Source organism: Phacochoerus africanus, chromosome 11 (assembly GCF_016906955.1).
Source record: "Phacochoerus africanus isolate WHEZ1 chromosome 11, ROS_Pafr_v1, whole genome shotgun sequence".
Lineage (NCBI taxonomy): Eukaryota > Metazoa > Chordata > Mammalia > Artiodactyla > Suidae > Phacochoerus > Phacochoerus africanus.
Genome location: NC_062554.1, coordinates 120,593,166 through 120,606,416, shown reverse-complemented (window position 1 = coordinate 120,606,416; position 13,251 = coordinate 120,593,166). Strand labels below are relative to the sequence as shown.

The 13,251-nt window shown below is 35.2% G+C and overlaps 1 protein-coding gene across 1 annotated transcript in view; it reads right to left on the bottom strand.

Annotated features, from left to right (window-relative positions):
- Window positions 1–13,251, bottom strand: part of TDRD5 (tudor domain containing 5) — an 87,508-nt gene that overhangs the window by 40,220 nt on the left and 34,037 nt on the right. The window contains exon 6 of the mRNA XM_047752643.1: window positions 1,638–1,791. Within this exon, the coding sequence (XP_047608599.1) occupies window positions 1,638–1,791 (154 nt within the window). The remainder of the gene's footprint in view (window positions 1–1,637; window positions 1,792–13,251) is intronic.

Genomic DNA, 13,251 nt, shown 5'->3' with positions numbered 1-13,251 from the left:
TATACATATGATAAATAATTAGAAAAGATCCAGAAAAAAAACACTAAAACTATTACTACTAGTTACTACTTCTGCATTATTGGAATTGTTTAAACAAGCAAATACTGCTTTTGTAATTCTTTAAAAGTGTAGTTAGGCTCACATACACATTTTTTTTTAAATCTGGAAAGCTATAAAAAATTCTAATGGCATTTTTTTTAAAACATTTCTTTTTTTTTTTTTTGTCTTTTTGCCATTTCTTGGGCCGCTCCCTCAGTATATGGAGGTTCCCAGGCTAGGGGTCGAATCGGAGCCTACGCCAGAGCCACAGCAACGCGGGATCCGAGCCGCGTCTGCAACCTACACCACAGCTCACCGCAAAGCTGGATCCTTAACCCACTGAGCAAGGGCAGGGATCGAACCCGCAACCTCGTGGTTCCTAGTCGGATTCGTTAACCACTGCACCACGACGGGAACTCCCTAATGGCATTTTTTGAGGGAGTGAAATGAGAAATGTTCGTTTTCAACTTTTTACTCATCTGTGCTACTGGAATTTTTTTAGAATGTTTTAATAATCCAAAAAAATCAACAAAGATACATTCACATTTTATTAAAAAAAAAACACCAAGAAAATAAAAAACCTGTCCACCATAGGTACTTGTTGAAATTTATAAAAATACAAGTACCACACTGTATTACAGTTTGGCGAAATGTTACCATTGAGTGAACTGAAGAAAGAGTACATGGGATCTCTCTGTATTCATTCTTAATAACTACAAGTGAATCTACAATAACATCAATAAAAATCTCAAAAGAAAAAAAAAAACGAAGCCAAACAAAAACAAAAACCAGAGTCCTAAATGCAATGGGATATCCTGGTGCATGTCTAGAAACAGAAAAGGAACAAAACTAGTAAAACCGGAATAAAACCCAAAGTTAGTTCAAAGTGATGTACCAATGATAATTTCTTAGTTTTGATAAACATATCATGGTTATGTGAGATGTCAATATTAGGGACAGCTGGATAAAGGGCATATGGGAACACTGTACTATCTTTGCAACTTTTCTATTAACCTAAAATTATCACAAAACAAAATGTTTTAAAAAAATACAACTGCTGAGTCCCAATGCACACCCACTTATCAGGAACCTTCAAGTATTTCTAAGAACCTCCACGTATTCCTAAACAGCCAAAGAACCACTAAACTATTGAGTGCTTCCCCATCAGAATACTATTTCAGAAAACTTATTTCTTCAGAATTATCCAAATCTGGACAATGGTTGTACTGTAACCACATCAATCACACAGCTCACACACTGGCCTTGAAGATGTTTTGTATATAATGACCTCCATTCTGGTGATAGGTGTTGTAATAAGGCTGCTGTATTATTAATAAAGACCATCAGAGTTTCTTAAGTTTACTTCTGGCATTGCCGTGAGTTATGGTGTAGGTCGCAGATGCGGCTCGGATCTGGCATTGCTGAGGCAGTGGTGTAGGCCAGAGGAACCTCACTAGCCTGGGAAACTTTATGTGCCACAGTGTGGCCCTAAAAAGACACACACACACAAAAAGACTATTACATAATCAGTGCTTTTTTTTTTCCCTTGTCCTTCCAGAAACAACTAAAAATCGGGTTTACTTATACTATAAACTCACCAGGTGGTAGAGGCTTCCTATCAGCATCAAACACCAGCAAGTCTTGTTCTCCTTCCCTGAACTCAACATGAAGAATGTCACTAAGAGATCCAACAAGCTCTGTCACATTTAAGAAGCCCAGTTTTTTGGGTGAAAGTGGCTCTTTAAAAATTACCTGTCACCAAAACAATAACAAACAAAACAGGAATATAACATATACAGATGCCCATGGACAATACTTTTAATTTGGACTTGGCCAAACTAAAATTGTAAGGGCGAGTGAACTCAGGCATTATAATAAATGTTTGCTTCCAAACAAGTATTATACAAACCAAGAGACCTATAATCCCTCATCATAAACTGCTAGGCCAGTTAGAAGTTCCTCCACTTGGACAAGCCTATTGGTGATGCCATATTCTAAAAAGAGGCACAAATAATGTCTGGATGTCTCTTTCTTGATCTTGTTGGGAGCCATTATTGGTCAATGCCTGATCTACTATTTTACTGAGAGTTTTAGCATAGTGATGTTCTAATTCCACAGATTCTTTTTTATCACTTTATTGGAAAAAATTTTGTGGTGAATATGCTCCCCTCATTTCCTACTAGTTCATTTAGGAAAGCCAGAATAAGTGATTGGCTCTTTCTCTTTTCTTTACCATTTTCCAAGAAAATGAAATGGTTCTCTATCATCTTCCATGATAACCAGTTAGATTTTAATATCATATGAACTCAAGGAATTAAACACATTTGATGGGCTTCAAACCACTGCAATTATTATCCTTAATGAAACCTGAAAAACCACTTCACATGGATTCCTAAGTCCTCCTGAGGTGAACCTAGTCTTTAATAGTTTCCTTGCTGGTCTGGGATGATAAGATGATCCAGGTTCAATTTTATGCAATTAGAATACCCTTGTACATACAATTTAAATTACCTCATAATTACGCCCATTTACCCCATAATTACTAATATGTTCTATACCTCATTATACAAGTCTCAGAAAAACAGTAGTTATTGCCATTACCAGTATAATTAATAAAAGCAATGAACATTTTTTACCTATGTTCATCCTTTCTCTTTCTACCATTTTGCATGATGGTCCTTTACACTGTCAGAGTAACAGCCATCATATACTATGTTCTCTTCTTTCTAACCTTCATTTAGTCTTAGTTTTCTAAGTGGCACTCACTGTCAGTTCTTTTTGTTGATGTTTTTCTAGTGATTTTGATTATTTGAAGTTCATTCTTCAGTAAACTTCGTGAGAAAAGCTCATGGGAACAACGGTTCTTGAATTCTTGTACGGCAGTAACAGCTTGCCTAGCTCTGCATAGCTGAAATTCAATTTTGCTAGCCATAAAATCCTTGGCTCATATTTTCTTTCCATGAAATATGTTACTTTTTACTTTCTTTTGAAATACCTTACTTTTTAAAATCCCTTTTCTTGTAAACATTGCTGGGAAAATGTCTATAACCTAAATTTGTCTCCCTTATAAATCACTTGCTCTTTTAGATCTAGCTCAGATAATTAGCTTTTTTCTTCAAGTTCAGTAATTTGGTGTTGGTCATTCTGGGTCAGTATTCTCAGGTATGCAGTGTGCTCCTTCAACATATAGTTTCAAGTTTTCCATTTCAGTAAGTTTACTCAAATTATAGTTTTTAGTATTTGTTCTGTTCCACCTTTGGTTTTATTATTCATATGCTGCCTCTTCTCCACCTGTTTTCAATACCTTTTACTTTTGCTTTAATCTTTCTTTCCTTGTTCATTTTTTCCTAGTATTTTCTTATAAAAAATTTTAAACACAGGAAAGGGCGAAATACTTGGACAGTGAAAATCCACTACCTATATTATTACTAGTGTTCTGCTATATTTGCTTTATCATCTATATATCCATCTACCTACCAGACTATCTTTTTTATTCATTTCAACACAACCTCAGACATGAATAGTCTTTACTCCCAAACATGTCAGCATGCCATTATTAACTGAGGTTAATAGTCTTTTTAAGGTAAAATTTACATGCAGTGAAATGTATAGAACTTACGTTTACCACTGAATTAGGTTTGACAAATTCAAACTGTGTAACCTAAACCCACATTTAAGATATGAAACATTTCAATCACCTCAGCAAGTTCTTTCGCAGAAAAAAACAATTCTCTTTTCCACTACAGATTAGCTTAATCTATTAGCTTCTACTCTAGAACGTCATAGAGAAGGTAACCTACAGTTCAGCAGCAAGTATTTCTCAAATTCATCCATGTTGGCTTACCTTTCAGCAGTTTAATAGTATTTCATTGTAAGAATACACAATTTCTTTATTCATTTTCATACAAAGAACAATAGGGTTGTTTCCAATTTAGGCTATTAAGCATAAAACTGTTAAAAATATTATTGTACAAGTCTTTCAGGGGATATGAGCTTTGATTCCTCTTAGATAAATATCTTGAGAGTATAGTTCTGGATCAAAGAGTAAACATATTTACTTTATAACAAAAGGTCAGAACGGTTTTCAGAGAAGTACCATTTTATACTTGCTCCAAAAATGTAAAGGCTTATCATCATTTGTGTTTATTAATCCCTCATACACCTACATTTGTGAAGTGTATGTTCAAATCTTCTTTAATGGAGTTGTTTGGCTTTCTATAGCACTATAGAAGGTTCTCTATTCTGGATATGAGTCCTTTTTCCAGATACGTAATTGTAAAATTTTTTCCCAGTGGTCAATTTTTTTCCAATGATTATTTATTTAAATTTTATCAGAGTATAGTTGACTTTAATATTATATTAGTTTCAGATGAACGGCAAAGTGAATTAGTCATACATATAAATTTATCCATTCTTGGAGTTCATGTTGTTGTTCAGGGGTAATGAACCCGACTAGTATCCATGAGGCCCACTGGCCTCACTCAGTGGGTTAGGGATCTGGCATTGCCATGAGCTATGGTGTAGGTCACAGACACAGCTCGGAGCTGTATATTCATATATATATCCATATACACCTATATATATATACATATATATATATATACCCATAAACATATACACACCTATATATATATATATGGAACACACACATATATACATGGATATATATTTGTGTATATACCCATATAGATCCATATATCCATGTGATATACACACACACACACAAATATATATATCCATTCTTTTCCCATATAGGTTATTACAAACTATTGAGTAGATTTTCCTGTGCTATATAGTAGGTTCTCCTTAATCACCTATTTTGCACAGTAGTGTGTATACGCTATACCCACCCTCCCAATTCTTCCCTCCTCATCTGTTAATTTTTAGAATTTTAAAAGTCTCATTATCAATTTTCTTCAAATGGTTATTACTTTCCATGTCCTAAGAAACTCTTAAATATCCTCAGCCTTTAAATAAAGTTTTCCTGGGGAGTTCCCATCGTGGTGCCTCAGAAACGAATCCAACTAGGAACCATGAGGTTGTGGGATCGACCCCTGGCCTCACTCAGTGGGTTAAGGATCCCTTGTTGCTGTGAGCTGTGGTGTAGGTTGCAGACATGGCTCAGATCTGGCATTGCTGTGGCTGTGGTGTAGGCTGGCAGCTGCAGCTCTGATTTGACCCTTAGCCTGGGAACTTCCATATGCCACAGGTGTGGCCCTTAAAAAAAAAGTTTTCGTCTAGAAGCTTTAATAATTTTATTTTTCTCATTTAGGTCTATGACATTACCTCTAATTTTTGTTCATAGTGTGAGGTTGGGGTTTAGACTCATTTTTTTTTTCCTATATAAACAACTGTTCCAGCATCATTTATTGAAAATATTTTCCTTTCCCCACTGAATTCCTTTGGCACTTCTGTTTTAAATCAGCTGAGTGTGTAAGAACTGAATTCCTTATGCACTATCACATATGACAAATTTATGGATTGTCAATATTTACAAAGAGCCTACAAGAATTATAATGGGAATACTGAATCTATAGATTAATAACAATACTGTGTCCTCTCACCCATGAATGTGTTATTGTTCTCGATTTAAGTCTTATTTCTCTCAGCAATGCTTAGTATTTTTCAGTATAGATGCCTTATGTTTCTTTTGTTATACTTATTTTCAAATAACTTATGTTGACACAATTGTAAATAGAGTTTTTAAAATTTCATTTTCCAATCGTCTGCTGCATACATATGGAAATAGACTTTTATATTAATCTATATTATTAACATATATGATCTACAATTTAATTTTTAAAGACTTCTGTCTTTGACCTTAATAAATTCACTTACTAGTTCTAACAACTTTTCATGGATTGTTTAGCATGTTCTATGTACACAACCATGTTTTCTGCAAATTTTACTTCAAGTTTTTGTGCCTTCCTATTTCCTTTTCTTATTTACTGGACCTCCAGTGCAACACTGAATTCAAGCAGTGCAAATGGACATGGTAGCCTTATTTCTGATTTTAGCAGGAAAGTGTCGAGTGTCTTAACATTAGGTGTGACAAGCACAGAATTTTCAGAGATATCCTTCATCAGACTGAGGAAATTCCTGCTTTTCTGAGAATTTTTACTGCAAATGGATATTAAACTATGATAATTCTTTTTCTGCATCTACTAAAATGACATGATTTTCTTCCTTATTCTGTTAATATGGTGAATTACAATAATTCCTTTTAGACAATTACTCCAACCTTGTATTGTTCACATATTGCTGGATTCAATTTATCATTATTTTTGTAATAGATTTTTTAGTCTATGTTATGAGAAACATGATCTAAATTGGTTTTTTTGTAATACCCTATGTCAAGTTTTGGAAGCAGGATAATGTATTCCAAGAAAATACTCCCCAACTCATTCTATTTTATGGAAGAAATAATGTATGATTAACATAATTTCCTCCTTAAAAATCTGATAGAATTCATCAATGAAACCACATGGGCCTTTGTTTCACTTTGTTTTTAAGTAACAAAAATCCACTTATTTGGTACTTATATTCAGATTATCTATTTCACCTTGCCTCAGTTGAGTAAATTGTATCTTTGGAGGAATTTTACATCTGAGTTGTAAAATAATAGGCACAGTTGTTTATAATATTCCTTTATTGTCTTTATAGTAGGCTCTATAATGACATTATCTCTTTCCTAACATTGGTGCTTCTGTCCTCTCTTTTTTCCTAATTTAACTAGCCAATGATTTATTAATTTTGGTATCTTGCAAAGAATCGGTATTTGGCTTTGTTAACTGTTGCTATTTTATTAATTTATATTCTTGAGTTTATTATTTCTTTTCTCCTACTTATTTTGAGTTTACTTTGCTCCTCTTTTTCTAGCCTTAAGGCAGACCTTTAGGTCAATGATGATTTTAAACCTTTCTTCTCTTTCTAATCTAGGCATTTTAGAGCTATAAATTTCCCTCTGACTACTGCTTTAGCTGCATCTCACATTTTTTGATATATTTTCATTATCATTCAGTTGGAAATATTTTTTAATTTCCCTTTTGATTCAGTCTTTAATAAGTTATTTAGAAGAGTATTATTTAATTTCAAATTGTCTAGAGGGTTAATTCTTAGGTAATTTATTATATTGACTTATAATTTAATACCATCTTAAAGAACATTTTCTGTAAGATTTCAGTATTTTGAAATTTGTTGAGACTTCTTCTATGGCCAATATATCTCTATTGTCTCAGCAAATGTTTCAAGTGTATTTGAATAGAATGTGTATTCTGCAGTTGTTGGGTACAGTGCTATATAAAACTCAAACAGGAAGTCTCGGTGACTTACTGTTTAAGGACTCAGTATTGTCACTGCTGTGGCTCAGGTTTGATCAATCCCTGGCCTGGGAATTTATGGATGCCAATAATTGCAGCCAAAAAAAAAGTCAAACAGATCAAATGGTAGAGCACATAGTTCAGATTTTCAGATTTTCTATGTTCTTATTCATTTTTTTTTTACTATTCTATTGATAGCCAGAAAGAGAGGATCCCTATAATAGTGGAAATAACTCATAATTAATTCTGTCATTTTTAGATGATGTAATAGGTGAACATATATTTGACTGTAGTGTCTTCCTGATTAACCTTATCCTTATGAAATGTCCCTTTATCTCTGATAATACACTTTGCCTTGAAGTTTGCTTTACCTGATTTTTTTTTCAGTCACTCAGTTCTTTTACACTTATTAAATGTATATCTTTTTCTTTTTTCTTTTTTTGTCTTTTTAGGGCCATGCCTGCAGTATATGGAGTTTCCTAGGCTAGGGGTCTAATTGGAGCTGTAGCTGCTGGCCTACACCATAGCCACAGCAACGTGAGATCTGACCTACACCAAAGCTCAGAGCAACACCATATCCTTAACCCAGTGAGCGAGGCCAGGGATCGAACGCATGTCTTCATGGGTGCTAGTCAGTTTCATTAGCCACTGAGCCATGACAGGAACTCCTATATGTATATCTTTTTCATCTTTTACTTTCAACTAATCTGTATCTTTTTACTATCAGTGTATTTCCTGTGGACAGTACTTAGTTACATCTTGCTCTTTCATTCCATCCCACAATTACATTATTTATAATATTTATTACATTAATTAAATTATTAATATAGTTTACAGCCACCATTTTTTAACTGAAGTATAGTTGATTCATAATATTGTGTTAGTTTCAGGTATCCAACAAAGTCATTTTATCTATCTAAAATTCTTTTTCAGATTCTTTTCCATTATAGGTTACTATAAATACTGAATATTGCTCCCTATCCTATACAATGGGTTCTTGTTGTTTATACTTTTACATACAGTAGCATTTATCTGTTCATCTCAAACTTCTAAGTTATCCCTCTCATCCTTTCCCCTTTGGTAACCATAAATTTATTTTATCTATCTATGAGTCTGTTTCTCTTTTGTAAATAAGTTCATCTGTACCATTTTTTAAGGTTTTTTTTTTTTTTAGATACCACCATATGATATCATAGGATACATATACAGATCTGACTTACTTCACTTAGTATGATAATCTCTAGGTCCATCCATGTGCTGCAAATGGCATTGTTTCATTCTTTTTATGGCTAAATAACATTCCATTGTATTTATATATACCACATTTTTTTTTATCCATTCATCTGTTAAATAGACACTTTGGTTGTGTCCTTGTCTTGGCTATTATAAATTGTGCTGCTATAAACATCTGTCTTTTTGAATTAGAGTTTTCATTTTTTCCAGATATATGCCCAGGAGTGGGGAGTGAGACTGCCAGATGATATGGTAACTCTATTTTTAGTTGTTTAAGGAACCCTCCATACCATTTCTCCACATCAGCTGTACCAATTTATATTCCTCCCAACAGTATAGGAGGGTTCCCTTTTCTTATAACCTCTCCATTATTTATTATTTTTACACTTTTCAAGGATGGCCATTCTGACTGGTATGAGATAATACCTCACTGTAGTTTTCATTTGCATTTCACTAATGATTAGTGATGCTGAACATCTTTTCTTGTGTCTGCTGGCCATCTGTAGGTCTTCTTTGAAGAAATGTCTATTTAGGTCTTTTGCCCATTTTTTTTTTAGTTTGTTTTTTTGTTGTTGAGCTGTATAAGTTCCTTGCATATTTTAGAGATTAAGCCCTTGTGGGTCACATTGTGTGCAAATATTTCCTCCCAAACAGCTACCATTTTTGCTACTTAGTTTCTGCTGATCCAATCTGTAGATTACTTGTCTCAAACTTTGTTCCTTTTCTGTCTTTCAAGCAAAACAGCTTAATGGTAAACTCTGTCTTCCTTTTGAGTTTATTAAGTATTTAATACAATTCCATTTAAATTTACCTACTGGCTTTATAGAATAACTCTGCATTATTTATTGTTTTATACATCCTTAACTTTTTAGTCTTACTGTGCTACTTCACATAAAATACAAGAAACTTGCAACCTATAGTTCCATGTACTGCCCCTCCATTCACTATGCTATGGTTTTCACAAGTACTACACATCCACATTACAAACCCAATTATACAGTGTTATAATTTTTGCTTTAAACAGCCATATATTTAGTTAATAAAGAGAAGTCTTTTATATACATTCACACATTTACTATTTACAGTGCTCTTTAATTCTTCCTGTAAATTCAAATATAAGCTGGCTTCATTTCCTTCAGCCTGAAGAATGTTCTTCAGAAATTCTTACAGTGCATGGCTGTTTACGATTAAGTATCTATTTTTTAATTATCTGAAAATTTCTTTATTTTACCCTTATCTTTTTTTTGGGGGGGCACACCTGCAGCATATGGAAGTTCCCAGGCTAGAGGTCAGAAGAGGAGCTACAGCTGCCAGCCTACACCACAGCCACAGCAACATCAGATCTGAGCCACGTCTGTGACCTACACCACAGCTCATGGCAACACTGGATCCTTAACCCACTAAGTGAGGCCAGGGATGGAAACTGTGTCCTCACGCATACTGGTCAGGTTCGTTACCACTGCACCACAATGGGAACTCCTACCTTCATTCTTGAAAGATACTATCACTGAAAATAAAAATTTGGGCAGAGTGCGGGGGATGGTTTAAGAACTTTAAAGATGTCATTCCACTGCCTTCTAGCCTTTATTGTTTCTAATGAGGTCAGCATCATTTGTAACACCATTCCCTTCTACGGCAATGTGTCACTTTTCCTTATTTGCTTTCAGGATTTTCTAATTAGTCTAGGTTTTCTGCGGTTTGACTATGATGTGCCTATGTAAGGTTTTCTTTGTATTTATTTTGTGGGGTAATCTGAGCTTAAGTCTGTAAAACTCTTTCACAAAATTTAGGAAATTTTCCGCCATTATTTTCTCAAATATTTTTTCTGTTTTTCATTTTTTTATCCTTACCATTTTTCTCTCCTCACAATTACATATCAGGCCACTGGCACTGTTGCCAGATTTTGCTTTTTTAAATTTTTTATCCATTTTCTCTCTCTCTTCTTCAGATTGGATCATTTCTACCAATCTGTCTTGGGGTTTACTGATGCTTCTTCTGCCATTTCCAATTTATTAAGATGTTGCAGTGAATTTACTTCAGATATTTTATTTTTAGCTCTAGAAAAAACATCTGGCTTTACAGTGTCTTTTTCTCCACTGAGGTTTCTTATTTGCTCATTCAATATGAACAGAAATTGCTTTTTACCCCTTTAAATGTGATTTTAAGAATTCCTTTAAAATGCTTTTTGCTAACTTCAACATCTGCATCATCTCAGGATTAGTTTCCATTGATTACTTTTTCTCTTCACCAAGGGTCACATCTTCTTGTTTCTTTATCTAATAATTTTGCTTTGTATCCTGGACATCGTAATAGATAGGGCTGTTGATACTCTAGAACCGTGTATGCTCCTTCTAAGAGTACTGCTTTTTGCTTAGTTTTAACAGGGAATTAACCTGGCTAAACTTAAAACTCAAACTCTCACTGTGGTGGGCAACAGCTGAAACAGTGTTAGTTCTCGGGCCTTACTAGGCTGCTTTGAGTTTGCCCCAGGCATGTGCAGTTCTAAAGTCAGAGATCTAAGCAGAATTTATGTGCAGATTTTGATGCTCCCTCTCTGTGGCTCTCTCAATCCAAAGCTTTCTCTCCTCATTTTTCGGCTGCTACTTAGCTCCAAATTCTATCCTCTGGTTCCTTAAGCCAATAAAACTTGTGATTTCTATCCAAATCTCCAATTCCAGAGACTGTAGGGCCCAACATCAGGCCAAAATCCAGGCAAATAAAAAGCTAACATTCCCTCCTCCAGGTGCTGACTTCTTTCCAGTTTCTGCCTGCTTTGAGACAATTTCAAGTACCTTCAGGGAGTGATTTTGTATATTTTCTCTAGAATTTACAATAGTTATCTGTAGGCCTGTTCCAATATAGACCACTCAGACATAGTATTATTTATCTTAATTTATTTGCATGCCTGGGTTTCTCATTATATTACAAAAACCTCAGTGACAGAGCCCTTTGTGCATGGATTCCCAGTGCTGCCTTCATTTCCTTTTGATTTTCAAAATGTTCCTCTTCTTTACATACTGTTTTTCCTAAGGCATTAGTTGAATTTTTTGCTCTTGTAATCTTTGAACTGTATCCTTCATTTCTGAAATAATTTTTATTTATAATTCTTCCCTGAGTACTGTTCACCTTATTCCAAGTTCGTCTAATTTAGGTTTATGTTGTTCTATCATGTTTTGTATCACTTTCTTAATATATGTATATATATATTTTGTTGTTGTTGTTGTTGTTGTTGTTGTTGCTATTTCTTGGGCCCCTCCCGCGGCATATGGAGGTTCCCAGGCTAGGGGTCCAATCGGAGCTGTAGCCACCGGGCTACACCAGAGCCACAGCAACGCGGGATCCGAGCTGCGTCTGCAACCTACACCACAGCTCAGGGCAACGCCGGATCGTTAACCCGCTGAGCAAGGGCACGGACCGAACCCGCCACCTCATGGTTCCTAGTCGGATTCGTTAACCACTGCGCCACGACGGGAACTCCCTTAATATATATTTTTGAAAATGCAGATTTCAGTTTTGATCTCTACTAGGGACATGTATTTCTGACATGCTTTCATTGTCTATAGATGTTATTCCGCTCCTTGTTCTCTTTTTTCTAAAAATGATGAGATTTGACCATGACCCTGTTCTGTTGCACATTTTATACGAAATTCTTTTTACTGACTTGTAGGACATCATTCTGGATTGCCTTCTGCTTCACAGAGCTCCTCCTCCTATTGTTTTCACATATTGTTAAAAATATATAGTAGCTTAATTTTGAAATTTCCTGGCTCTTTCTCTTAATCCTCCTTACATCTAGATCCCTTTCTTTCATTTTTGTCTTTTTAGGGCTGCACCTGCAGCATATGGAAGTTCCCAGGCTAGGGGTCCAATCAGAGCTGTAGCCACTGGCCTACACAATAGCCACAGCAATGCCAGATCTGAGCCAGCATCTGTGACCTACACCATGGCTCATGGCAACACCAGATCCTTAACCCACTGAGTAAAGCTGGGGATCAAACCTGCGAACTCATGGTTACTAGTCAGATTTGTTTCTGCTCAGCCACTACAGGAACTTCTTTCTATTGTCCATATCCTGCTCAATTTCTCATTAGTGTCTGGAAGGGAGCTCTAGCTGGTCAGTTTCAAGAATTCTCAGGGGCTATGGTGCTTCAGCCCCATTTAAGTCTTACTATGAAACACTCTCTGCTATTAGATAGGTCGCAGTATCATTCAGTTTCAGCTGCTGTTTTTAAAGTGGCTTGCTGTACATTCTACTGAATACCTGATGCTTATTTTGTAGTTCTTCTGTTCCCTAGGTCAATCAGACATTGGCTCCCTGGCTTCCCTCTGTCTTCTCCTGGCACAGACGGTAATATCATGAGGCTCTTGTGGATGCTGCTGATCACTCTCCAACAATTATCCATAGGTGATGTATTTCCCACTTTTGTTGTAAATATTGTCTGTGGATTTTTGGTTTTGCTATCTAGTTTCTCTGACTGTTGTTATGCAAAGCTTCAGAAGATCCAAAAACCATGCCACAGCTACTGTATTATTTTCCCTTCAGTCAGCAACTTAATAAGAGATCTTGAAAGAATGGCAGACTGTTAACCAGATATTTCAAGAAGACAAATTATACAGATAGCTTTTACATCATGTTGGATAAGAGTTATTAGTAAGTGTC